Source organism: Balaenoptera borealis (assembly GCF_965194805.1).
Source record: "Balaenoptera borealis genome assembly, chromosome: 9".
Lineage (NCBI taxonomy): Eukaryota > Metazoa > Chordata > Mammalia > Artiodactyla > Balaenopteridae > Balaenoptera > Balaenoptera borealis.
This window is the reverse complement of record NC_138873.1, coordinates 53,258,855-53,286,700: the sequence shown is the minus strand read 5'-3', so window position 1 is coordinate 53,286,700 and position 27,846 is coordinate 53,258,855. Positions and strand designations below refer to the sequence as shown.

The window sequence follows — 27,846 nt, the reverse complement described above, 5'->3', positions numbered from 1 at the left end:
ATGTCCCCTCTGCCTTCAAAGGTCCTCTCATCACTCTTTGCCTACCTTAATTCTATCCACTTGTCAGACCTCAAAAGACATGACACTTTCATCAAAGAAGGCTTCTCTGCCCTACTAAGCTAGATCAAATTCCCCTTAGAGGAATTAGGCTTTATTGCACTATGTACCTCTCCTTCACAGCACCAATCACAGTTGTGATTTAAAATTTGTTTGTATACTTATTTGATTAATTTCTTTCCACCTCTAGATTATAAACTTTTAAAGGATGACGTACCATATTAATAACCACTTGCATCCCCTGTGCACAGTATAAGGCATAGCATGCAAATATTGGTGGACAAATGAACTTGAATCAATGAATGAGACAACCTTTTCTTACATGTAGCATATTGGCAGGATAACACTTATGAATCCACTGCTTCTTGAAAAACAGAAATTATGTGCCTAATTTTCACTATACAACCTAAATACCAATGCCTAAGGACTTCACAGTCACTTTACAAGTCTTTTTAACAGATATCCTCATTAATCACATCTGTTTACATGTGCTCGTCTCAATAACATTTTAGTTATATTTTTGAAGCACTTCCTGCCATTAACCTCATCTCTAGAATACTGGCTAATATGAAGCACCTGGATTTCAGGAACACAGACCTGAAACACACACGCTAAAGTAAACTGTTATGTAAATGACAGAAATGACACATTTTGGTCTGTAATGGATCTCTAAACTGCTTTTGGACCTATTTTACTTTTACCACTAAAATTCCGTCATTGGATTATAGTCATTTTGAGCCCGTGGTAATCAAATTACAGATGAGAAAGAACTAAAGTTTTCCAACAATCTGTATAAAAGTCAACCTTTAAAGAATATCACCAGTTAGAGATTTTCTAGGTTTGGTCAAAGTGGACTTCACTTTATGTGATACTTACGTCTTGAAAATTCTGCAAACTTAATTTTTATAAATAAAATTATATTTTCTTTGTAAGTCTCACCTACGTCTGGATACTAGTTGTTCCGCATTTCATATGTGTGCCCCTGAGCAAGTGATTTAAAATTCCTCAGCTTCAGTTTCCTGACGTGTAAAATCAGATAATGATCCCTACATCCTAAGATGGTTTTGAGGCTTCCAAAGATAAAATGGGCCTCACTCAAGCATGCTCACTGTCCTATCCTTTATACCCCCTGCTATAGAGGAATTCTATTAGAATGCTGCAAAGAAAAAAAGTTTAGCAAAATTATGCCCTTTATTTGTCTTATTAATAAACCTGGATTTTCAGGTTTTATCTAAATTTACTTACTAATTTAAGGTCTCAAACAGTACAGAGATCTACATCTAGTATATTAAAGAAATGAAAAGTACAGATTAATCAAAATGCCACATAAGTAAAAGCTACACTTAATCAATAGACTATCCCAACCACACAAACTAATCAGCTGTAAAGGAGTCAACAGTAGAAATATGGTATTACCTTTAGATCATATAATTAAGGAAAACAGAAAGCAGATCCCATCTTCCTTTGGTCAAGGCATGAATGAAGATTCAAAAATACAAAATAGGGAAATGGAAAAAGCCAGAGAATGGACAATGGGCAAAAACTAAGACTCCTAAATTTTTATACTCACTTATGCATCTCACGTCTAAAATTTTAATCAAGTTCAAGTAAGAACCAAACCAGATAAGGGTAAGCCAACAGCAAAGTCAATAAAGAGAACCAATAAAACCGTGAGGCTCGGGGGTCTTCTCTGGTGGCGCACCAGTTAAGAATCCGCCTTTCAATGCAGGGGACATGGGTTCGATCCCTGGTCTGGGAAGATCCCACATGCTGCAGAGCAACTAAGCCCGTGCGCCACAACTACTGAGCCTGCACTCTAGAGCTCGCAAGCCACAACTACTGAAGCCCGCATGCCTAGAGCCCGTGCTCCGCAACAAGAGAAGCCACTGCAATGAGAAGCCCGCGCACCGCACTGAAGAGTAGCCCCCGCTTGCCACAACTAGAGAAAGCCTATGCGCAGCAATGAAGACCCAACACAGCCAAAAATAAATAAATAAATAAAAACCAAAAAACCCTGAGGCTCTGTCTCTCCCTGTTTGAGGAAAAGCTGCCACTGTCTTGACAGACGAAAGATCAGGCAGCAAGCTCTGCCCTAACAGCCACCACCTGGCAGCCAGGTTTTGTCAAGCAAATTTTGAGAATTCTCTAGCTTCCCACTTTCTATCTAATTATAGACCTTTATGAAAACCATTCTCTCTCACACATACACATTCTCTTTCCCTCTCTCTCTCACATTCTCTCTCTAAATCCTTTTATGTTATGATATGACAGTAACAGGTATGCATACATCTGACAATTTTCCCCAGAAAAGAATGGTAAATACTGCCATAAAGGAAAGAACTGTGCTTACTGTAAAAATAATAAATCTGCTCTGAAATCAGCAGTATAAAGTGTTTGAAAAAGAATATCATTGGTATAATTAGATAAACCTGTAATATGGCTTCTTTAAAGAACAATTCCCACCAGATGTATAAATTCACTCAGTCATGCCCTTTTCATTTTGCGGATGAGGAAACGAAGGCCCAGCAAGACAGTAAGCGCCTGTGGACACACAACTAGTCAGTGTCACACCTCCCACAGAGCCTTAGAGGCCTCCCTTCTAGTGCAGTGCTCTTAGTAGGAAACCTAACTGTTTTTCAAGGGAAACTGCTTTGGCCTCTATGTCTCAAATATCTGACAACTTGGCGAGCTCAGAGAGGTTTACATGAAGTCACAAATTGTCAGATTAGGTGAATAAGGCAAAACTGTGATCTTGATCTATCATGCACTGTTTTTGGATGCAACCCTTCCAACAGCTCTTTTCCACTTGCTCCTACTATTCTCCCACCATTTGAATTAATTTTAAAAGTGTTTTTTCTTCAACTATTACAACAGCACTATCCTTGTTAAAGCCAGCTAGTTCTTTCAGTTTTGGATTATTTGAACTATGAAGTCTTTTTTCAGCTTCAGAATTATGTGATCTTTGGTGCTTTTAATATTCCAAGATTCAACGAAGTAAGTTACTTGTGAAGCACCTACAGTGTACGTAACACTGTGCTAAATCCTACTACACAGATTTAAAAAGGAAAAAACAAAAACACCCAAACAAACAAAAAAAACTAGCCTTGCCTTCAGAGATATCACTAGCATGTTGAGTGTATTAGTGTATCCACAGTGCTAGTTCGATCAAGAATTACCTAACTTGGGCAAATCACTGAACCTGTCCAGGCCTAGATAAAGAGATTTGCAAACTGTGCTTCAGAATTTCCATAAGTATGTGATGCTATAACCACTGGTCCCCAGGAGGACAGAGTCAAGCCACCTGAGTCAATCTCACTTATCCCCATCTACCCACCCCTTCCAAGTTCAACCCCAAAGTGGGCTGCTGCATTTAAAAAAAAAAAAAAAAAAAATGAAATCTACTCAGAAAACTTCAGGATCACTCTAAAATTCTGTAATAACCTGTTACTGTTTTTAATCAGTATTTTAATCACCAATATCTATGTCAGTGACGGTGAAGACGTAGCCTCTCCCTATGAGATTTATAGACCACATAAAGGATCCTACCCACTATAAGTACTATACTTAGTCCATAAAATCTGACTCGATTTTGGCTTTTCTCAGTGGAATAACTAAAGCATATCACTACTGAATCTAGTTCTGTAAAATCACTCCTGAAGTTCTCTTAGGGAATACCTAGGTGGTCAGTACCAATTCATGTAACGTGAGACATTTCTTCTCTCTATACAACTAGGCTTCCTGCCACCTTTCTCACATTATTTTATGCAGATATAGGCACTGTCCTATTTGCCCACTGTTTAACGTGACAGTTGCCGAAACTGTTCTACCCCTCTGCTGCCTGTACAGAGGAGACTGAGACTCTGTCACGTGAGCAGCAACAATGTTTCCCTTCCTTTTCCTTAACGGGTCTCTGCAAACCTCTCTTCTCTTGGGCTAGACTTTACTGGTTAATCCCAATCCTCAATTGCCTTGCTCCATCAATTACTTTCCTTCTTATTTGATAAACACATTCTTCCATAAAATAACCTAAAATTTTATTCTGCCTTAGCCTTCCCATTACTTCGCCAAGTCTTTATTATACTGTGGATGATCCATGGCTTATGACACATTGTCTTTAGCTATCACTGAGTGACACTTCAGGTAGCAGCTTTACTGAAACTATTATTATATTTTTACTGTAGGTAAGGTATAAAGGATATATTGCCCTGTCCCTTCAAAATGAGGCCATGTGAGAATTTCTTTCCTAGGTGGTGCCCAAGAAAAGTTAGCTTTCCTGATGACCTAGTAAGTTTTCATCATATATAAAATGAAAAACAAAATTATATCTCATCATATTTCTTTCCCCTTTGCTCTGGCTAAAAGGAAGCTTAGGGTCAAATTTATAGGTCAATTTTAATAAATTTGAGGATCTCACTTATTCATAGCGTAGGTCATTTCATGCTGGGTTTCCATTTTATATCTTTGGTGGCTCTAATTTTAAATTTCAAACTTTTTCTATTTTGTGACTATACAAAATATATTCTTGTAAATTGCCTCAGATTCTTCATGATACAAGATAAAGTATAAATAAATAAATTATGGCATTTCCAAACCCCGTGGGTAATATTTGTGCTTAACAAAGACTTGTGGAATTAAAATTTTACTTTCCTGAAAAAAGGAAGCAGAGGAGTGTGGCTAATTAGATCATCTGGTCTTATTCCATCAGGCATTTTTCTCATTTTATTTCTATTGTACATATTATGAATCCATGATCTAAACATAGTCTATTTGCCATTATGTTAATGAAATAAATGAGGAGCAACCTTATTTAAGTCATAAAAACTTTTCATTCTTTGAGTATATTGGGATTTTTGTTTTTTACTTTTCAGTTGGACAGTTTGTTTTCCTCTTGGAACACACATTAATCTGATGGCGCTATAAAAGATTAAAAAAATAACTGTAGAAGTAACTATAAGTAAAGACTGTGAGATAGTAAAAATGGCTACAGAGGGAAGTTATGACACAATCTCTTTGAGTTTGAATGGAGGGCCTGCTAGATGAGAGTCTATGTTTGTGATACTGTGTTTCTAATTCCTATTCTTAACTGCTTTTTCCATGATAGTAGGCAACTAGCTTTCTGGATACCATTCATTCAATGAAAATTTACTCAGTATTGCTATATAGGAAACACATGGTAGTTTTAAAGTACTCTACAGAAACATGGAGCTTCTTAACCCCATGAAAGTGTACAGTAATGAGACGCTACTATTTATTTTGTTGTACAACACTGAAGACCCATCATCTAAAACAAATACAGTCGATTCTCATCTGTGGTACTTATGTTCTATAAAGTTACTGCAAACACTGAATTAACAAATACTGAACCATTGCTCTTAGGGGGACTACAAGGGTTACTGCAAGTCTCTGGTCACGTGTCTTCAACTCATCAATACATAACCTTGTTTTATGTATGTTTCTGTATAAAGATAGCACTTCAGCACTATGCTTGGGAGTCATTTTTAACATCAAAATTACCAACAAAAAGCACAAAAATGTGAAGAACGTGGCACTAAATAGACTGGGAAAAGTCACTTGTTTACAGTATGAGAGCAGAAACAAGAAGGCACAGCATCACTGAAAATGTGCACATGGGCAAATCAAATTTTTCATCACTCTGCACATGTCCAGGGTAGTACTGTTGAGTACTGACTTTGAGGTTGCAAATAAATTTTAGCAAGCAGGCTAATCTGCAAATACAAAATCTGCAAATAAAGAGCACCAACTAAATGAGTCACATATTTCACAGTGCAGTCTCTGATTTGACTGCCACCAAAAGGAAGAGATCTGGAAAACCCTAATAAATGTTATTCAGTTACTATGCAAACTGAAAAGACTTTGGACTAGAGTGCTTCAAGAAGTAAGATGTCCGAGGCTTTCATAAGTTGGTATTGTTAAAAATGTTACTTCCTACCTGGTATATTCTAAAAGGGATGTAACGAAATCCATTTTCCTCTGCAGGATATTCCATGAGTTTCCGATTGATGGCCCAAAACTGGTCAAATCTGTCTGTAATGATAAATTATTCATTAAAAATGAACAACATTATAATTTAATACCTCATATGAAGAGATGAAAGTTGTTAAGCATCCATCCTCATAGAAGTTTCTGAAAGGGCATTATTTCTATATTATTTTTCTTAAACTTATCTTTCCATAACTAAACATAAAGCAAGATATAAAATTAATTTTTTTCTACATTATTGTTGCTTCCTTTTCCTAGATATTTCCATAGACATTTTTTCTCATAAGAGAAACCCTAAACAGATTATGACTACTGGTGTTACCACAGCAAAAAACATCAGGTATAGATGAATGTCTCGATTCCCTTGGTCCTATTCCTACTGTCTAAACTATAAAGGCACAGCTTCAAGTGACCTAAAGTTTAACCACAAATTGTTTAAAGAAACAAAGTAAAAATACCAAACAGAGTACACATTAAACAGAAAAAAGATAAAATTATAGGACAGGCTTTGAAAGAAATGTGAAACTGACACTTAAGAAATAACTGTCAGAAATAACTGTCAGTTGCAGTTTAATCTTAAACAACTCCTTTTTAAAAATGTAAGGCTTGCTTTAAACAAAAAAAACCCCACTTTACTGATATATAATTCACATACCATAAAATTCACCCTTTTGAAGTGTTAACTGAGTGGTTGATAGCATATTCAGAGTTGCCAATATCTAATTTCAGAACATTTTCATCATCCCCCAAAGAAACCTGTACCCATTAATAATTATGCCCTCACCCCCCATCCCCTGGAAATCACTAATCTCTATTCTATTCCAGAGATTTCATATAAATGGAATCATAAAATATGTGGTCTTTTACATCTGTTTTTTTTTCTTACTATGTTTTCAAGGTTCATTCATGTTGTAGCATGTATCAGAACTTCATTTTTACTACCAAATAATATGTCATTGCATGGAGATACCACATTTTGTTTACCCATTCATCAGTTTGTAGACATTTGGGTTGTTCCCACTTTTTGGCTATTATGATTAATGCTACCATGAACATTCACATACAAGTTTCTGTATGGATGCGTATTTTCAATTTTCTTGGGCATATTACCTAAGAATGGAACTGCTGAGTTACACAGTAACTGTTTATCTGCCATATGGTAACTATGTTTTGAGGAACTACCAAACTGCTTTTAAAGAGGCTGCACCATTTTACATCCCCACCAACAATGTATGAGGGTTCTGATCTGTCCACATCCTTGCCAACACATTATTGCCCATCTTCTTTATTATAGTCATTCTAGTGGGTGTGAAGTGGTATCCCCTTATGGTTTGATTTCCATTTCCCTAAAGACTAATTCTGCTGAGTATCTTTTCATTTGTTTCCTAGCCATTAATATATTTTCTTTTGGAGAAATGTCTATCAAATCCTTTGTCCTCTTTTTAACTGGGTTGTTTATCTTTTTGTTGTTGAGTATTGTAAGAGTTCTTTATATATTCTGGATACAAGCCCCTTAATCTGATAAATAATACACAACTATTTTTTTCCCCATTCTGTGTGTTGTTTTTTAACGCCTTTAACTCACCCAGATTTCTACCTTAAAATATTTTTTATACACAGAAATTTATCTCAGAATCAAATCTCTGTAAAGTACATGAATACTCCAGAATCTCAGGTCAGCCTGGTATATTCTCTACTACTAGACTCATCTCAACCCAATTTACTGGCAATCTATTCATACTGCTTAAGCCATCATAATTATATATAAAAAACAAAGTTTAGTTGTTTCTTCTTAGATGACTGTGACAGGCTCTAGGCCTTCTCTAATCTCATTTTCAACTCCAATCTGGGGAAAGACACATACTACAATAGAACTGGTAGGATAGGGAATTTAGAACCCAGTCAGTCCAGGGCAATTTCACAGACGACAACTAAGGTCCAGCTTTTTATGAGTTTAGTTAAGAACCAAAACAAGACTCTTGGTCTTCTGATTCAAAGCCCACAACCGTTTCAACAGTTGCAACCACAAGACTGCATCTTAACGCTAAGAGTAGCTCCTTTAACCACAATTCTTTCATGTATGAATCAATTATTCAGTCAATGTTTTTTTAAAAGTATCTTTCTACTTTCAAGTATCAAGCAAGAATGTGATAGCTACATAAAGTGATTCTTCATGCACTGCTAAAATTTTACTCACTGCCTCATCATTAAATCTCTAACACCTACCACAGTGCATGCACAACATATGCTCCTGAATCAATGAATAACAGAATACTACATATATAACTTTTCATTAAAATTTTTAGATCCTAATCCTAGGTCTGCAACTTAATAGCTAGACTAGAAACGAATCAACTGAAAATTCTGCCCTAATTCACTTACAGATGAAATAAAAGGAGTTAAATAGTTCTAATACCTCTTCTAAAAATAAAATTTTGTAATTATTGAAGATACCTTCTTTATCAAAATATAACTTATTAAAAACCACAAGCAAACCTCTATTAAATGAAAAATTTATATTGTCTCTGACAGAGGGAAAAAAATGGGCTAAAGCAGTGGTCCTTAACCAGGGAAGATTTTGCTCCCCTGTGGGTCTGGGGACATTTTTGGATGTCACCAATATGTGTGTGTTACTAGCATCTAGTGGGTAAAAGACAGGGATGCTGCTAAACATACCACAATGCAAAGGACAGCTCTCCACAACCAAGAATTATCTGACTCAAAATGTCAATAGGGCTAAAGGAAGGAAAGCAAACAAAAAGTACAGAAAGGTAATTAGTAAAAAGCTTTCACATACCTATATTGCAAAAAAGTAAACTGGAAAAAGAAACATTACTGTGCACATTACCAATTTACTGACTCTCAGCTCCAAATTCACCCTTCAATATATACACAGGCATAATGGACACAATTTCTTTAAGCATCTCTAGCGTGACAATCACATTAAGCTTTCTCAGTAGAGAGTACTGAAAGGACACTGCAGGAGAAAGGGGCTCCTGCCTACACACACACACACACCGAAGGCCCCTTGCCCGAATTAGCACCCTGCTTTCCTCTGCAGGCCCATATGGGTGGCTGGCCTACAGTTTCCCACAGAGACACCAGTCCCTCTGCATGCCTGTGCCACTTGTTGCTGGTGGCCCGCACTCCGGATTTTCCTGACTTCCCAGCCACTGCAGACCTGCTCCAATCTGGGCAAAACAGTGAATTTCTCTACTAACCCAATGGGCTGGAATATACGTTCTCCAATGAGTTCTAAACCCAGTCCTGGGAAGGGGCTCCTTTTAAGTGTGACCTTCCTCTTTAGCCCTAGGGTACCCAGATATGATTTTCTTATATCTTCAGTTACTCTTTTACCAGAGTTTAACCATTCAGTATATAATATTTAACCTATTTAACCCTCTGTGTGGTTTCTACCTCCTGACTGGACCTAGTCTGATACAACTATGTTTTAAAGGAATAAAGACATAATAAAAATCTGTATTAATTAAGATTAGCTTTATCTTCTTATAAAAATGTTATGTTCTTATATAAAATAGGCATTTCCTCAACAATACCAAAAACATTCCAACCAAGAATAATCTAACTTTTGTAAGTCAAAGTTATTAACAAGAAAGATACAAATAAAAGAAATTAAAAGAAAATCAGTGCTGAGTTTCAGTTTATAACCAAATGTCTTTCACACTGGGTTTTGTAACATCAGGAACTCTTCTATCCCTTAGTCAATAATTAAATAAAACTGGAGTAAGGATGTATTGCTAACTTCCTACATGGTAATGAATCAAGTACATATTAACCTGTTACCAAACAATACTTTGAATATTGGAACTACGTTATTAGTTATTATAATTAAGTTGTAAATTTAGTTATTTGTGTCATTGGCCACGAAAACAGTACCTACAAGTAAAAGAAGTGCAATGGTCTTTAGCTACTCATTTTTTAAACTGTAAAGTTAGGTAAATGTACATCTATTTCAACAGCTTTCACATTAATTTAGTTCTAATTCTAAAACAAAACAAACTACTAAGTAGAAGAAAATTAAAACTAGCAGTCACTTAGCTTATACAAAGAATGGGAAAAAAGAAGGTAACTTAACGTACCTCTTGCCAGAGCTATTAAGAATATGACTGATAAGTTGGTTTCTGTTTTCTATAGCTGTGCTATAGAAAGTCAATCAATTTTTTTTAAAGATATTAAAAACAGAATTGCTCAAAATCCTGGTGGCCACCAATTTTTTTTTCTCACTCTCTGCTGAATTAAGCTTTTATATTGGTCTTGGAAATTTTTTTAAAATCCAGAAAAAACATTTTTTTAAACCAAAGATCTTCCTAAGAAGCATGAAAAATAAATTGATTACACTTGTATTCTTTGTTCCTCACATGGAAAAAGCTGCAGAAAAAAGTGGCAGTCTTAAAGGATGTTTCTGCTCTTCCACTTAAGCTTTATTAAGAACTCAGGGCAAAATAATTTTTAATATTCAAATGCCACAAACAATGTATTCGTCTACGGGATCCCACAGGAAACGTGGAGGACATCTAAGGGACTGCGACCCAGCCTCAATTCAGTAATGTGGTATCGCTGGCTGGGATATAACCATAGGAAAGCGGTGAAATGGCTTCCACATGCACACCATCCACTTCCTGCTCTTTAAGTCTGTGATGTCAAAAAGAACAGATTTACAGCTCCCTAAATAAGTGTCAGATCATGATGGCCCATAAAACACAGGCTCTAAGCTTTTCTTTAAAGAGAAAAGCAAATGGTTGAAAATCACTACTGAAGGGAACACGCTCCTCACAAAAGTCCGCATTTATCAACAGTTATTATTCAAACCAGTACTACAGGCGGCCATGCGATATACATGGTGTTTTGACCAGAGGCTTTCAAAATTTCTAACAGAAAACATGTCCAAGTATAGACCTATTTGAATTAATTTCTTAACATGTAATATAGTAAACATCTTTGTGAAGCAAAATAGGAGGGGGAAAAAAACCAGTAATTACTGGTAGGGTACCAAACACAGGTGTGTTAAGTATGTGACCTGTATCTTCAAACTCATTTGTCCTCTGAGTCATATGTTAACAGGACAGTTAGGGCTGACCCAGGGAAGGGAGCATTCTCTGTATGGCAGCACGTCCACTGGTGCTTGGATGCTTCTTAACAGAACTACACCCACACATTTCCATGAGAAGTTCTGTTTGAGGTTTCCAGTTACGGTGATATATCTTCAAAGAAGTCTTGAAAGTGCTTCAAGGACCCCTGAAAATTTGTCATGAAGACAGAAGTAGGCAGGACCAGCAGGCTGGCCTCTGGATTAAGGCTGAGAGGAGAACCAAACCAGGAGAAGGTCAATCCTTAATCCTGTTCGTAAACACTCATCTTGGCAATAGGATTGTACCCTGGGGAATTTGTTGTTCGAGTGAATCAAAAGAGCAATAAAACCTGGATCTGAGGAAATCTCTGACCTGGAGCATCACTGCCTCAGAATAAACTGAGAGAAGACATTTACAGCAGTCTCCCCTTATCCATGCGGGATACGTCCCAAGACCTCCAGTGGATGGCTGAAACAGCGGATAGTACCGAATCCTATACATACTGTGTCTTTTCCTATACCTACATACCTGTAATAAAGTTTAATTTATAAATTAGGCACAGTAAGAGACGATCCCGACTGCCAGCATCACTGACATTTTGGGGCCATTATTAAGTAAAATAAGGGTTACTTGAACACAAGCATAGCAATACCACAACAGTTGATGTGATAACTGAGACGGCTACTACGTGACTAACAGGAGGGTAGCACATACAGTGTGGATATACTGGAATCATCCCCTATACTTCACATGCTGAGGTGAGACGGAGCAAGATTTCATCATACTACTCAGAACAGTGCACGATTTAAAACTTGTGAATTATTGATTTCTGGAATTTTTCATTTAATATCTTCAGACCACGTATGCCCACAGGAAACTGAAACTGTGGAAAACGAAACCATGAATAAGGAGGAACTACCATACTCCTCTGCCCTAAAGAAGAAGTGTTGTCTATTAAAATAAAGTCAATTACCGGGATTCACTCTTGGAATACATTAAAGATGCTGTAACACACAGTCTAGAAAACTGGCATCAAGGAGAGGAATCAATATATATTTTTACAGTGCAATTCTCTCTGTATTCACTGCTACAACTTTCATCTAAACCACTATCATCTCTCATCTGAACCATTGTGACAGCCTCCTAATTGGTCTCTGCCCTTCCACTTGTATCCATAATACACAGCATCCAGAATGCTCTTTTAAAACATAAATTGAATCATACCATGAATGAATAAATTTCCAAACATTTTTCTAAGGGGCCATAAGGAATAATGCTTTATAATGTACTTTAACAATACGATTATTTGAAGTTAAGTACTAGAATCATTATTAAAAGAAAAAATCCATTGCATCTCCTTACTGGCTACAAATGGGGCAGACTGCTCCCCACTCAAACTCCGCATGCAAGCAACCATGATGTTGGTAATGAAATAGCTCCTTCCCAGGAAGCTGGTTCCTTTCAGCCCCCTCCCACTCCCTTGGAATGCAATGGTTCCTGCATCCCTCTGAGATCTCGCTGCCTACCAATCTGCTTACGAAAGCTCCAAATCACACTATTTTTCTTTTCTGTCCCTAGAAAACACCAAGCTTATCCCCATATCACAGTTAGAGGCTTGGAATCCCCCATTTTTCTAATCTTCATGTAGCTGCTTTTTTGTCATCATCCAAGTCTCAAAAGAGGTGTCACCTCCTCAGGGGAGAATTTCCTCATAATTCTAGCTAAAGTATTATCCTGTTTTCTTCTAAACACTTACTGTTCTTTGAAATTACCCTATTTACGTGTTTAATTAGTTACTGTCTCTCTCCCCCAATTAAAATGCATTCCAAGAGTCAATCCCAGAAGTTGACTTTATTTTAATGGACAGAATTCAATGACTGTATTTCAACCAATTAAGAAACATTTACTTCAAATTTATTTTCAAATTGGGCCAGTAACAACATAAAAGGGATTCAAAATTCAAAAAAAATCGTAATGTAAAAAAACCCCAACTTATTCTATGTGCTCATGTTAAAAATAAAAAAAGGAAAAAAAAATAAAAAAATAAAAGAATAAAAAAAGGAAGAATGACCTTCAATTATATTCAAGTCTTCACTGACTCTAAAAGACAATTTTTAAAGTAGCTTGTTTGCCAAAAGGAGATTTAAAGAGCTATAGCCAGTGGCAGGCCGGCGTTAATTAACTAAATGTATTCCTGTGTAAATCACCTATAGATTTTTAACCAGATTACCTGACTTGTTACCTTTCAAAACTACTGTAAATTGAGAAAATATTTTTCCTCTCAGGTTAAGTTAGTTTATCACTTTCCTAAATTCAGAGGGCCAGAAACAAATTTAACATGTAATCAAGCCCATTTTTACTTCACTCAGAGCACTCCAAAGTCATAAGACAAAAACAAAAATCTATTTTAACTTTTGAAAGACCAATGGAGAAAAAGATACTCCATTATATTCACTACTATCTTTGCAATGTTTATTATGCAGGATACTCTATCTTTATTCTAATACAAATTCCTCATGCTTCTGATGAGAAACTGTAAATGAGAAAATTTTATTAATAATTATTCATAGACAAATAACAAAAGCTTAAAAAGGTGGGTGGGGCACCAGCGGTCACTGGAGATGGAATATATAATGCAACATTTCTGAGCTTTAGCTGCCTACCTGGACCACCTGAGAAACTTTAAAAAAAATACTAATGTCAAGGACCCACTCCAGACCAGTTATTTCAGATTCCCTGGAACTGTATTTTTTGGAAACTCCCAGATGATTCTAATATGTAGCCAGAGTTAACAGCCTCCAGATGTACTGGAAAATACACTGACTTTAGAATCAGAGATCTAGGATCAAATCCTGGTCCCATCTCTTACTAGCCCTGTAAGCTCTTTTCCTCATTTTTAAAATTGATAATGTTTATCAAATTCTTAGGAAGAATCATTAAGAAGGCATATCCAGGACTGGGACATCACAGGAATTTAGTAAATGTAATATGATTACAGGTAAATTCTGTTCTATTTCAAATCCATCTCATCTGTCCAAGGTGGCTACATGAAAAATGCCTCTTTAAAAGAAGTCCCCCATTTGCAAATAGTTCATATTATGAATCTCCTGTTTAATTCTAGGCAAGGAAGAGAAAAGAAAAAGTAAAACAACTGATAGAAGTAACTGTACTCAATTAAGTTTTTACTTTGTAGGATCTGCATAGAGTTAAATCTATTAAAGTGTTTATTTACTCCTATTATGTACCTAATTGAGTACTGGGAGCTGTAGAGAATTAAAAACCAAAATATAAAACAAGTACACGGACTCTCCTTTACTTAATATGTCGTTGGGGAAGCCAAATTGACATACATAAAGTTATCACAATTTCTAATGGGTCCGATTGGTCCTTTATTGTGCATTAGTAGTGCTTGATGGTTCAAGTCCTCCCCGCCCACTTCTCTTCTAATGCAGGTGACCAAGTGACAGATGCTTAAGTAAAAAGCATGTTAAAAGTTAGGCTGGGGACTTCCCTGGTAGCGCAGTGGTTAAGAATCTGCCTGCCAATGCAGGGGACACGGGTTCGATCCCTGGTCCGGGAAGATCCCACATGCCATGGAGCAACTAAGCCCATGCGCCACAACTACTGAGCCTGCCCTCTAGAGCTCGCAAGCCACAACTACTGAAGCCCACGTGCCTAGAGCCCGTGCTCCGCAACAAGAGAAGCCACTGCAATGAGAAGCCCGCGCACTGCAACGAAGAGTAGCCCGCGCACTGCAACGAAGAGTAGCCCCCGCTCACCACAACCAGAGAAAGCCCGCGCACAGCAACAAAGACCCAACACAGCCAAAAATAAAATTTTTTTAAAAAGTTAGGCTGGTAAAGAAGTGGTATTAAAATAACTCAAGTGATGCTACAGTGAAAAGTCATGGGTTCTGATTACAGTAGAACCTCAGAGATCATTTTTATTAATAACATACCTGAACAGAATTTAACTGTTTTTTTAAAACCCTAAATGAATTTTATGTTGTTTGATTTTCAAAGCAACTTATTGAGGGAAGCTGCGGTTCAAAGCAGGTAAATGATTTGCTTGAGGTCACCAGGCCAGTAGATTCTCAGGGATGCTACCATATCACAGAAAACTTTCAGTTACGTTTCTATAAATTAAAACACTGCTTGGAGTTTTAACACTCCAAGTTGAGTCAATTCAATGACGTATGATTAACAGGAATCTGAGAAACTATTAATGAACAGAATGTTCATATTATCAAAAATTCCATAGTCCTATACTTCAAAATTCATGGTAGTGTCAGGTATAATAGTTTACCAAATCTTGTTTCCTTTGGCAGTTACAGATCACAAACTGAACAGTTAGCAGTAGCTGCTGCAGAAATAAATACTTAATAAACATTTAAGTAAATAAAAATTTACTTCAACATGTACATTAAGGCATTATTTTTCAATGAGAACAAGGAAAAATGCAACTGATAATTGAAAACATCATTCAATTAGGAACTACCTCTTAAAAGCAGACATGCGCAATGATGAGTAAAACTGGAAAATTCAACCATAGTTTAACTTTTAGCTACTAGGATTATTCAGGTGGCAATTACTACAAAATTTATTTATTATAACAACTCATTCATTATCAAAACAAAGTTGACTTGTAAAATTATACACATACCCCCAAAAATAGGGCCCACCCAACATTTTATAAACTATATTACTTCCTATAGCGAGTTTATTTTAGAATAAATACTATTATTTTAAATGTATTCAGTAGGTTTTAGTAATAAATGATATATATAATGTATCCTAAAAGTTAATCAGGATTTCTAAGAATTCCAGTAGAAATAAGAATAAAGTTATTGAAATTATTCTACCAGTACTTCTCAACTTATTCATTTACACTCAAATATCTGAATCTCACAGAACATTATTCTGAGTGTAATAACACCTTAAAATAAATGATGATAAAAATATTGGGGGGAAACTGTTCTTTGAATTTTATATTATTTATTTTTTGTACAGCAGGTTGTTATTAGTTTTCTATTTTATACACATTAGTGTATACATGTCAATCCCAATCTCCCAATTCATCCCATCAGAACCACCACCCTCCCCTGCCACTTTTGGGGGGAAACTTCTGTATGTAAAGCCTTTCTCCTTCACTCAATGAGCCTATGCAATTGCTCTCTTCTCTTCCTCCTTCCCAGATATTAGATGTCCACTAATTGCCTTTTTTCCTCTGCTCCTCCTTCCTTATATTCTGAGTGGACAAATAGCAATACATTTTTTTTTTCTCGCAAAAATGTTTTTATAGGGTTTTAAAAACCCACATAAAAATAATTTCACCTTAAAATAAGGGAAAAGTTAAGTGCAGGTTAATATACTTGTAGGAAAAAAAATCTGAGTTTATTAACAAAAACAAGAAGCTAGTTTAAGAAAAAGAGGCATATATCTTGAAGTGTACTTCTGAGTGTGGTTTATGGTAATGTGAAATAAAGCGAAATCTGCATCTGGTTAAATCTTTTATGCAAATAAACTCCAATTAAAAATACCATTTGGGATATTTTATTGATATTCCTCTACAGAGAAAGATAGAAATAAGCTAGATGTAGAAAAGCCCAGGAACCAGAGATAGTCTGGATCCTAAAGGGACCCTGTGGGAAGAAATGCTTCTTAAGTAGAAAGCCACTTTGAAGATAATAATCAGGACTTGACTGAACACCCTGTATCTTAGATACACAAATTTGTTTATTTTGCACTCATTTTTTATGGGTTGCTTCTTTTCTAGTTTTCCAGCATTTGGGTTAAAATCTTGCAACTCTCTGAATGCTAATTAAAACACTGGATAGTTTAATATTTAAATGTAATTTTCACATAAAAGGATTTCTGAATCTTTTACAGTTTCTAAAGCAATAAAAGAGACATGCAATAAATAATAACAAATTAGCACTGCTATAGAACAGCAGTTACTTCTTTGGTTCAGAAAAAACATCATTAATATGGAGAACCGTGACATCCAGAACTCGTTATCACAGCCACTAGTCAGGACTGGTCTGCACAGGCAGAGATGGAGTAAATAGAATGTCACAGGGATAGGACTGGGAGAGTGGAGGGGGAGGAAATTCTAGAATTCTCAATAAAGTAATTTCTAGGTCTTTGTTAAAAAGTACATGAAATAGGTACCTGGGAATAGGTAACACACTGGCCCTCATTAATTAGACTGTTGAGCTAAAATGTTTATCTGGTCATCCAGACCCTAGAAAGATAATGAAAGAATTGGTCAGAGAGTAGGTAAAAGTTTAAATGAGAGGCAAGAGAGGGAAAGAAGTGTTATCAACATATTCAGAACTAGATCAAGTGCCACATAGAAAGCTGGAGAGGGAGAGGAAAGGCAGCAAAAGAAGGAAAAGGAAAAATATGGAAGACACATGTTACTTCAAAAAATGTAAACAGGGACTTCCCTGGTGGTGCAGTGGTTAAGAATCCACCTGCCTATGCAGGGACATGGGTTCGATCCCTGGTCCGAGAAGATCCCACATGCCGCGGAGCAACTAAGCTCGTGTGCCACAACTACTGAGTCCGTGCTCTAGAGCCCACGAGCCACAACTACTGAGCCTACGTGCTGCAACTACTGAAACCCGAGCGCCTAGAGCCCATGCTCCTCTACAAGAGAAGCCACCACAATGAGAAGCCCGCACACCGCAACCAAGAGTAGCCCCCGCTCGCCACAACTAGAGAAAGCCCGCACGCAGCAACGAAGACCCAACTCAGCCAAAAATAAATAAATAAATGAATTTTTAAAAAATGTAAACAGTCTTACTGAAATGACAGCATACTATTGATTCATTTGTCATTTAATAGTCACCTCAACAAAAATAAAATAATCCTCATCATCCAGAAACAATTATAGCTAAGTTTACAATAAGAAGTTCACATGGTTATGTTTACATACAAGAAGAGTTAACTGATTAAAATAACTTTAATTTGTTTACATGTTAAAGTCCTTTTGTTTAAAGAATATAGTTCCAAATACAGCCTAAATGAGTCACTGTAACAACTGAACATAGTAGTTCTCAAAGGCTGAGTTGGTGGAACAGATGAGAAACTTCATAAATAAATTGGCCCAGGCTTTAGACTTTCAAACACATCTTACAAGGCTGTTGTGATGACAGTGATAATTCATGTAAAGTACCCAGGACAGAACTTGGGGATTCAATAAATGATCACTGCTACTTTAATGGAGAAGCAGTTTTATGCATTAATTCTACATCACCTCTCTCAGAGCAGTGGTACTCAAATGGGGTGATTCTGCCGCTTAGGTGATATCTGGCAATGTCTGGAGACATTTATTAATGTGATGATTGAGAACGGGGAGTAGTGTGTGCTCCTGGCATCTAGTGAGTGGGCAGAGGCCAGGAATGCTGCCAAACATCCTATAATGCACGGGACAGCCCCTCCCTGACGCCACCCCAACATCAAAGAATTATCCAGTCCAAAATATCTAATGGTGCCAACCCTGAGAAATCCTGCTCAAGAGTAGTGGCTCTCAAACTTTAGTGCATCACAATCACCTGGAGGGGTGCTGGACCACAGGTTACTGGGATCTGCCCCAGAGTTTCTGACTCAGTTGGTTTAGGATACATTTCTAGTCAGTTCTTATCTAAAACTGATACTTCTGTCCCATTGTCTACACTTTGAGAAACACTGCTCTAGAGAAAAGTGATCAGGAGCTAATTGACAAAACGAAAAAAATATTACGAAAAGTAAGTACACTTGGGGTTTTCCATTCTCTTGAGGAGAATTACGATATTAAGTTTCAAAACAAAAGATTCATTTAAAAACAAAATAAGTTAAAATATATGTGCACATATACCTTAACATAGGTCTTGGCAATTTTTTTCAGTCTGACATCAAAAGCAAAACCAACAAAAGCAAAAATAAACAAGTGGAACTACATCAAACGAAAAAGCTTCTGCTCAGCGAAAGAAATCATCAACAAAATGAAAAGACAACCTACCGAATGGGAAAAAATATTTGCAAATCATGTATCTGATAAGAGGTTAATATCCAAAATATATTAAAAAACTCATACAACTCAATAGCAAAAAACCCCTAAACAATCCAATTTTTAAATGGGCAGAAGATCTGAATAGACATTTTCAAAGAAGACATATAGATGGCCAACAGGTAGATGAAAAGTGCTCAACATCATTAATAATAAGGAAAACACAAATCAAAACCACAATAAGATATCACCTCATGGGCTTCCCTGGTGGCACAGTGATTAAGAATCTGCCTACCAATGCAGGGGACACGAGTTCGAGCCCTGATCTGGGAAGATCCCACATGCCAGCGGAGCAACTAAGCCTGTGCACCACAACTACTGAGCCTGCGCTCTAGAGCCCACGAGCCACAACTACTGAGCCTGCATGCCACAACTACTGAAGCCCGTGAGCCTAGAGCCCGAGCTCCGCAATGAGAAGCCACTGCAATGAGAAGCCCACGCACCGCAACAAAGAGTAGCCCCCGCTCGCCACAACTAGAGGAAGTCCGCGCACAGCAACGAACATACAACACAGCCAAACAAAAAAAGATATCACCTCACACCTGTCAGAATGGCTACTGTCAAAAAGAAAAGAGGTAACAAGTGTTGGCAAGGACGGGGAGAAAAGGAAACCCTGTGCACTGCTGGTGGGAATGTAAACTGGTGCAGCCAGTATTTTAGTTATTTTTAGTTATTTTATAACTGGTAAGGTACAGCATGGTGACTACAGTTCATAATACTGTATGGCATATTTGAAAGTTGCTAAGAGAGTAGATCTTAAAAGTTCTCATCACAAAAAAAATTTTTTTACAACTATGTAAAATGACATGTTAACTAGACTTATTTTGGTGGTGAGACTTTGCTATATATACAAATATTGAATCATTATATATTGTACACCTGAAAATAATATAATGCTACATGTCAATTATACCTAAATTTAAAAAATTAAAAACTAAAATAAAAATATAAAAACAAAGTAAGTTAAACTATATATGCATATATACCTGTGTATATATATGTGTTTTGTGTTTGTGTGTACACTGTGTTTTGTTTTTTTTTAAGAAGAAAGAGGAATCATACTCTAAATTCAAATAATAATAATAGGTCATGAGTCCAAGAGTGAAAATCAATATCCGGATATTGATATTGGATCAATATCTGACAGATGTTCATCTGCATTTCCTTTATATAGGGTACCAACATTCATAAGAAAAAGCTTCTTGAACCTTCCCAAACTTACCTTACAAAAAAGTGACAGTACGTTACAAGGCATACATTTTTTTAAAGTTTTTTAACTGGACCAGATAAATAAAAGATATGATAAGGTAGTCTTACTGTAGATAATATGGAATTTTATTTAAAATGACATTACAAACCAAACCTTTGTATTCCTGCAACACTAAGAGTTCACTAAAAATATTTTCAAGTACTGATCAGAGTTTAGACTGAAGTATAAATCTAGTCTCATAGATTTGTACATTTATCAACTGAATCTCATACACAAAAATGTATTCTCTCTACCACTGATTAACTCTGGAACATATGACCATTCACTGTAATTAATGGATTCTTTTCAATAAACTTATGTTAGTATAATTTGTAGTGTATTATGAAATAACTGTCTAAATGTTTTCGCCAAGTTTTATTATCCATGATGTTCACTGCCAAGTATACCCAAAGCACTGTAAGAAGCTATGATCCAAATTATTACCAAATTTATTTATTCATTCAAATCATGTAATTCCCAAGAGCAATCTTTCTCCAGAAGCCAAGCAAAGTATCTTTATGATTTTATATTAAAACACAAATGCATAAACTTTTTAGATTTTCATCATTATTTCTAATTACAGAAAGTTAGAATACCAAGAGATTGATTTAAAACATGTAGCATAATATAGTAAAATGCTTGTTTGTTCAGCAGTAAAACTTGAATGCTCAAGCAGGTTACAAATTTTCTCTAAGCAAATTTCTCACAAAGTTGTAGATTCCTGAAGCCACACACACAGCTTCAGACAGAACTTATTCATCTGACTATACTGCAGACAAAACAATAAGGGAAACGACTATCTCAGCTGTATGCGGAAAAAAAGCAAAACACGGTTAGTGGATATAAAGAACTCTCATACATTAGGAATATATGGGATTGCTCCATATTCATTGCCTTGTATCACTAGGACATTAACTGTCATATCCTTTAAGATAAAATAATAAACAGGGCACTTATTGTTAAAGTAAATGACTATGAAATTAGAAGCTGCAGCATTCGATTCAAATCTGTTAAGCTTTCTTCATCTACTGATACACACTCACAATACTTAATTCTATCAACATCTAACTCAATGCATCTGCACGTGAATGTCTCAGAGACATTTCAAACTTTTTTAAAAAATTAATTTATTTATTTTTGGCTGCTTTGGGTCTTTGTTGCTGCACACGGGCTTTCTCTAGTTGCGGTGAGCGAGGGCTACTCTTCATTGCGGTGCATGGGCTTTTCATTGTGGTGGCTTCTCCTGTTGTGCAGCACAGGCTCTAGGCATGCGAGCTCAGTAGTTGTGGCTCATGGGCTCTAGAGCGCAGGCTCAGTAGTTGTGGTGCACAGGTTTAGCTGCTCCGCGGCATGTGGGATCTTCCTAGACCAGGGCTCGAACCTGTGTCCCCTGCACTGGCAGGTGGATTCTTAACCACTGCACCACCAGGGAAGCCCACATTTCAAACTTTTGCCTTCAAGGCTGACCTTCTCAATTTGGCTTTGTTCCCCATCCCAAACCTATTTTTTATCTAGTTATTTCATATCATGGTATAAAAGCACTACTATCCATCTAGCTGCCCAAGTCAGAACTCAGGAATGATTCTTTCCTTTCTTTCAACCTCAACTTGAAACCATACACAAGCCCCTGTGTCCCTGTCCTTTGAAGTAAAAGGCTTTTGCTTTAGTCTCCCAGGCCTCCCTTGTGTCTCAAAAGGCTGACTCAAGAGTTAATGATTAGGAAATGTGAAGATGTAGAAATAAAGAATAGCTGTTGGGCTGGGAAACTGGTAACAATTTAGACTATAAATCCACCACACAGCACAGTCACCCAACTCCCAGGTCCCTGAAAGATACAGATAAAGGCCTGACACACATTCCTGAGTTGTTTTTAAAGGAAGCAGGCCCCCACCAGATGGAAACTGCTGACCACAAGAACACAGATCCTAGTCTGGTTGAAACCAGAAGGTCAATGATGCTTGGAACTTCACCTTGATGCCAACCAATCAGACAATTGTGCAACAGCTGATCACACACCCTGCAGCCCCTCCCTCACACTGCCTTTAAAACCCCTTCCCTGAAAGCCGTCGGGGAGTTTGGGTCTTCTGAGCATGAACTGCCCATTCTCCTTGCTTGGTGCCCTGCAGTAAACACTGTACTTTCCTTCACCACAACCCAGTGTCAGTAGATTGGCTTTACTGTGTGTGGGTGAGCAGACTCAAGTTTGGTTTAGTAACAACCTAACACCCCATCTAATAATAGATTCTATCAATGCTACCTCCAAAATAAACCCCAGATTTACTGACTTTTCTCCATCTCTACCATCATCACCCTAAAGGCCACCATCATCTTATACCTGGACCTACTACTACAGACTCTCCACTTCCACTCTTGGCTCCCTCTATTCCACCCTCTATTCAGCAGCTACAATGTTCTTCCATCATATTCTGCATCTCATCACTCTCCTGCTTAAAAATCCTCCAATGGCTTCGCAATGCACTTAATATCAAAATTCTTTCCTTGGGCTTCCCTGGTGGTGAAGTGGTTAAGAGTCCGCCTGCCAATGCAGGGGACACGGGTTTGAGCCCTGGTCCAGGAAGATCCTACATGCCACTGAGCAACTAAGCCCGTGTGCCACAGCTGCTGAGCCTACGCTCTAGAGCCCGCAAGCCACAACTACTGAGCCCACATGCCACATCTATTGAAGCCCACGCGCCTCGAGCCCGTGCTCCGCAACAAGAGAAGCCACCACAATGAGAAGCCCACACATCGCAACCAAAAGCAGCCCCCGCTCGCCACAACTAGAGAAAGCCCATGCGCAGCAACGAAGACCCAACGCAGCCAAAAATAAAAATAAAAATAAAATAAATAAAATTAAAAAAAAAAAAAAAAGGATGAACAAAGTTATAGCAGAAATGTGATGGTTAATTTTATGCAACAACTTGACTGGCCACAGATGCCCAGATTAAACATTATTTCTGGGTGTGCCTGTGAGGGTGTTTTGGGATGAGATTAGCATATGAATATGTGGCATTTCAGTAGACTGCCCACCCCAATGTGAGTGGACATCATCCAATCAGTTGAGAACCTGAAGAGAACAAAAGGAAAGGCAGAGGAAATAGGAATCTGCCCCCCTTTTTCCTGCCCCGTTGCTTGAGTTGAGACATCTCATCTTTTCCTACCATTGAACTGGGATTTATACCAGCAGCATCCTTGGTTCTCAGGCCTTGAAACTCAGAGTGAATTACACCACTGACTTTCCTGAGTCTTCAGCTTGCAGAGGGCAGATTGTGGGACGTGTAAGACTCCAAAATCACATGAACCAGTTACTCCTAATAAATCTGTGTGTGTGTGTGTGTGTGTGTGTGTGTGTGTGTGTGTGTGTGTATTAATTCTATTTCTCTGGAGAATCCTGACTAATAAGAGGAGTATGCAAGAAGAGTGGCAGGAAGGTCAACACCAAGCACAAGATGAGGTTTATTTAAAAAAAAAAAAAAAAAAAAAAAAAAGGAGGAAAAACAAAACGAGCTTTATAAACCATGTCTGGCAAAGAAAGAACGAACGCATGGAGAACATTATTGGGAAAGACGGTTATCATATTAAGAGATGACAGAGAGAAAGCTAAACTATCCAACTTCTGTTTAGTTTCCATTTTCTTCAACAAGAGAATGATTTTCAAAGAAGAAAGTGTGAAAACTTAGCTAAAATAAAAATGATGCTTCAAAAGATCAGACATAACAGTAGGTACTCTGCTTTAAATTAATGCAAGTCTTCAGACAAAGGAAAATTACTTCAGAGGACACTAAAAGAACTTAAAGATAGGATTACAAAACCAATGCCAATAATCTTATGAAACAATGGAAAACAAGAGAGGTGCCTGAGGTCAGCAGACAGGCAAATGTTTCAACCTAAAAATATGAACGGATTTTATCAACTGGTAAGCCTGACGTCAATCTTTAGCAAAGTTTTAGAATGTTTTTGAGCATTCAGAAAGTAAAACAATAATTAGTAGAAATCAGCATAAATTTAAAAATACTTATAGCATCAAAGTGACCATGTTTCTTTTTAGGACAGTATTAAGGGACTGGATATCAAAAAAATGATTTATCTTAATATAACAATAAAGATCTCCTTCTGGGTGTCTGTAAGCTGGATGAGTGTAGTTAGGCACACTCAACAGTTTCTAAAATGTCTGGGAACCAGCTATGACAGTTTTCATTCTATGACCCACCACATTCAACCAAATACTAAGTCCTAGCAAGTCTACATCTCAAATATTTCTCAAAACTGTCCACTTCTCTCTACCTTCAACACTGCCCTGTAGTCTGAAAAATTCATCTGCTACCTAACCACTGGAATGGACTTGTACTTCACCTTTTAATTCCATATTTGTTCCCTTCTAATTCATTAACCATACAGTAGTCAGAGATAACTTAAAAAAGAACATCTGATTCCTTTATATCCCTGCTTATAATCTTTCAGCAGTCCCCTATCTACCCCACCTCACTCCCTGGAGATTAAGTTCAATATCACTAAAATGTCCTATCAGACCCTGAATAGATAGGGTCCTCTATCCAATTTGCAGTGTTATCTACTTGCCACTCTCAATCTTGATCATCGTGCTCTAGTCAGAATAGCCTTCTTGAGCCTTATAAAGAAAATTGAGGCCTTGGAGAACCACTGATTAAACACAGAAGAACCACAGGAGGCTTGAAGGGGGAAGTCCAAGTAACATGGCTTTAAAGATTTGCTTAAAGGAAGTAAAAGCACCCCTTAAATAAAATATTGATTTTGAAAAAAAAAAAGAATAGCCTTCTTAAAGCCCCTAGAATTTATTAAGCTCTTTTCTCCTTCTCAGCCTAACCCAGATCATTCCCTGTGCCTGGAACACTTTCATCACAACCACACTGCTCTCTATCCCTTCCTCTATAACTCAAGATATAAATGTAATAATTATTTCAAGGCTATCTGTTTAATGTCTGCCTCTCCCACCAGAATGTAAACTCTGAGGGAAGGAACCATGGCTGTCATACTCACCCCAGCGCCCCCTATGCCTAGCACAGTGCCTGGCATGTGGTAGATTCTTGTAATTGGCTAATCCATACTATCAGGATCTGGGTATCACTCTCGTATAATGACTGTTCTTTCCAAGACTTGATTAAATAACGGAGTATAAAGTCTGTGAAGAATATAAATCTGTGAGCCATATTCATGGCGCTAGATTAAAGAATGAAAATTTCTATAAACTCAGAGTGGGGGAGGGGTGAGAGCAGATGAAACAAGACTGACCATATACTAATAACTGCTGAGATGGGTGATAGGTATGTGGATGCTCATTACACTATTTTCTTTGCTCTTATTTATACAATGTGATCCCAGTGTTCTCATGACTGATAAACATCTGAGTTTTTCTAAAGAAAGGAAGCTTACCAAATAGTGACCTTTCACTGAGACAAAAGGTTCAAGAAGAATACTTACGCTTCCTATTGACAGTTCTACATAGGAATCTCCTTCCACACCACCTACACATTAGAACAGTACTGACACTGTGATAACAGCACAGAAATGGAAGCTTCAAGATACAGAGTTAAGTCCAAAAATCTCTTGTCTTTCTGTTTTAGTAGTCTTTCTATGACCACATTTATTTCTAGAAAGTGATCTATTGCCTTTTACCTAAGTCCTGCTTGAAAGGACCAGGAAGGAAGAGAGGGAAAGAGGGAGAGGTAAAGAGAGAGAGAGAGACAGAGCGAGAGAGAAATAAACAATAATTATTCTTCCAGCAAATCCTCTGGAATCAAGAATATCTAATCACCAGAATTCAGGTGTAAGTGATTACCACTGGACAGTCTTTGAATCTGAGTCTTGTGAGGTATCATCACCTTGACATTTATAAGGAAACTCCATCTCAGAAAAGTGATCTGCTATGGCCACACAACCAATAGGAGATAAGCAAAGAAAGATCAAGTCCAATGCTCCTTCTCAGACCAAGATATTCTCAGTCCATTACTTATACTACTATATTGCAACTGATAAAAACAAAGCAATGCAATCACAACCCAACTGCCTCTATCATATAAGCTTGTTATAACCATTATATGGTTATAATGTTATAACCATTGCATTTCTTTTGCATCACTTACCAAACAAAAGTATTTTCAAAATGCTATGACTTATCATAAAATTCACCTTAAGCTAACCACTATTTCCTCTTAAAAACCAGTTTTAAGTTAAAATAAAAACTACCAAATAATTGATTTCTCTAAAAAATTACTTAGCTCAAAAGGATTAACCATACTTTATAAACAATGTAAATTTTCAATATTTAGCAGTGAAAACTTTCATTTATTTGAAGGTCTATGGAATTTATTTGATGCCATCTTTTCTTTTTTAGTATACTCAGAAAACCAAAGCTGAAAACTAAGTCATATATTATGTTAAAAATATTTTTTAGAGATTTCCTCAAATCTCTAGCTTATAAGAAAAACCTCCTGACATTTAATAGAAAATAGCCTGCAAATATAGTGACAAGTGCCTCATAAATAATAAAAATGCTACTTTCTTCTCTTTTTTTGTGGTCATTACCTTTGTTTCACAGGGAGGTTAAATACTTTTATATCTAAAATGAAAACCCATAAAAAACACTGAAAGGCACAGTATGTCTTAAATGAGCTTTCTTGGTTTCAAAAGCTTTTCTTATTTCTCTTTCACAGAGATCTGAAAAATTAAAATTAGCATTTGAAAGTATTCAAAAATTGTTTAAATCGTTTAGCTGCTATGCTGTACAGGTGCAGTTCTGAATGAAATAAATTTACCATCTGCTTTGTCTCAATTCCGACCAATTTACAATTACACTAACCAACAGGTGAAATGTCTTTGCCCTAACAAATCTGTAAGACTTTCTTTTGGATGGAAAAATTCTTAAACATAAAATCCACTTCCATAATTAAAAATTTTAAAGGTACTTCCTCTATTTTATACTAATATTAATCTATTTATAAAAAGCTGTTAACAGTATTTCCTTGTTGTACTAGATAGGATTAAAATAAAGGAGTCACTCAGTCAATATTTATTTTGTCCATTCTATGCCTAAGAATATACTAGGTGCTGGGGATACAGAAAATGCATGATACACTCTAACCAAGAGAAATTTATATTCTAGCAGAATACATAAACCATAACTATAACAGAGAGTGAATTATGAGAGCAAGAATGCATATGAATGGACGAGGAGCCATGAGAGCATGAAAATATAAATAGTTCTGCCTCCACTTGGCTGTAGCTTCACAAAAACAGGATCCATGTTTGTTCTATCACTGCTGGATGATCACTAGCTCCTAGCATAGTGTTAGGCACATATTAGATGTTCAATAAATAGTTTGTTGGCTAAAAAAAAAATGAAAGAGGCAAGTTTTCACTTAG

The 27,846-nt window shown here is 36.9% G+C and overlaps 1 protein-coding gene across 7 annotated transcripts in view; it reads right to left on the bottom strand.

Annotated features, from left to right (window-relative positions):
- The window catches only part of ATG5 (autophagy related 5), a 125,011-nt gene that overhangs the window by 48,118 nt on the left and 49,047 nt on the right, over positions 1-27,846 (bottom strand). For 5 of the 7 annotated variants that reach the window (XM_082404896.1, XM_082404895.1, XM_082404897.1 and 2 more), the window contains one exon: positions 6,008-6,102. The exons of 1 other annotated variant lie outside the window; for it this stretch is intronic. In XM_082404896.1, coding sequence (XP_082261022.1) covers positions 6,008-6,102 — 95 coding nt within the window. The remainder of the gene's footprint in view (positions 1-6,007; positions 6,103-27,846) is intronic. One more of the 7 variants, XM_082404900.1, reaches the window with a different exon arrangement.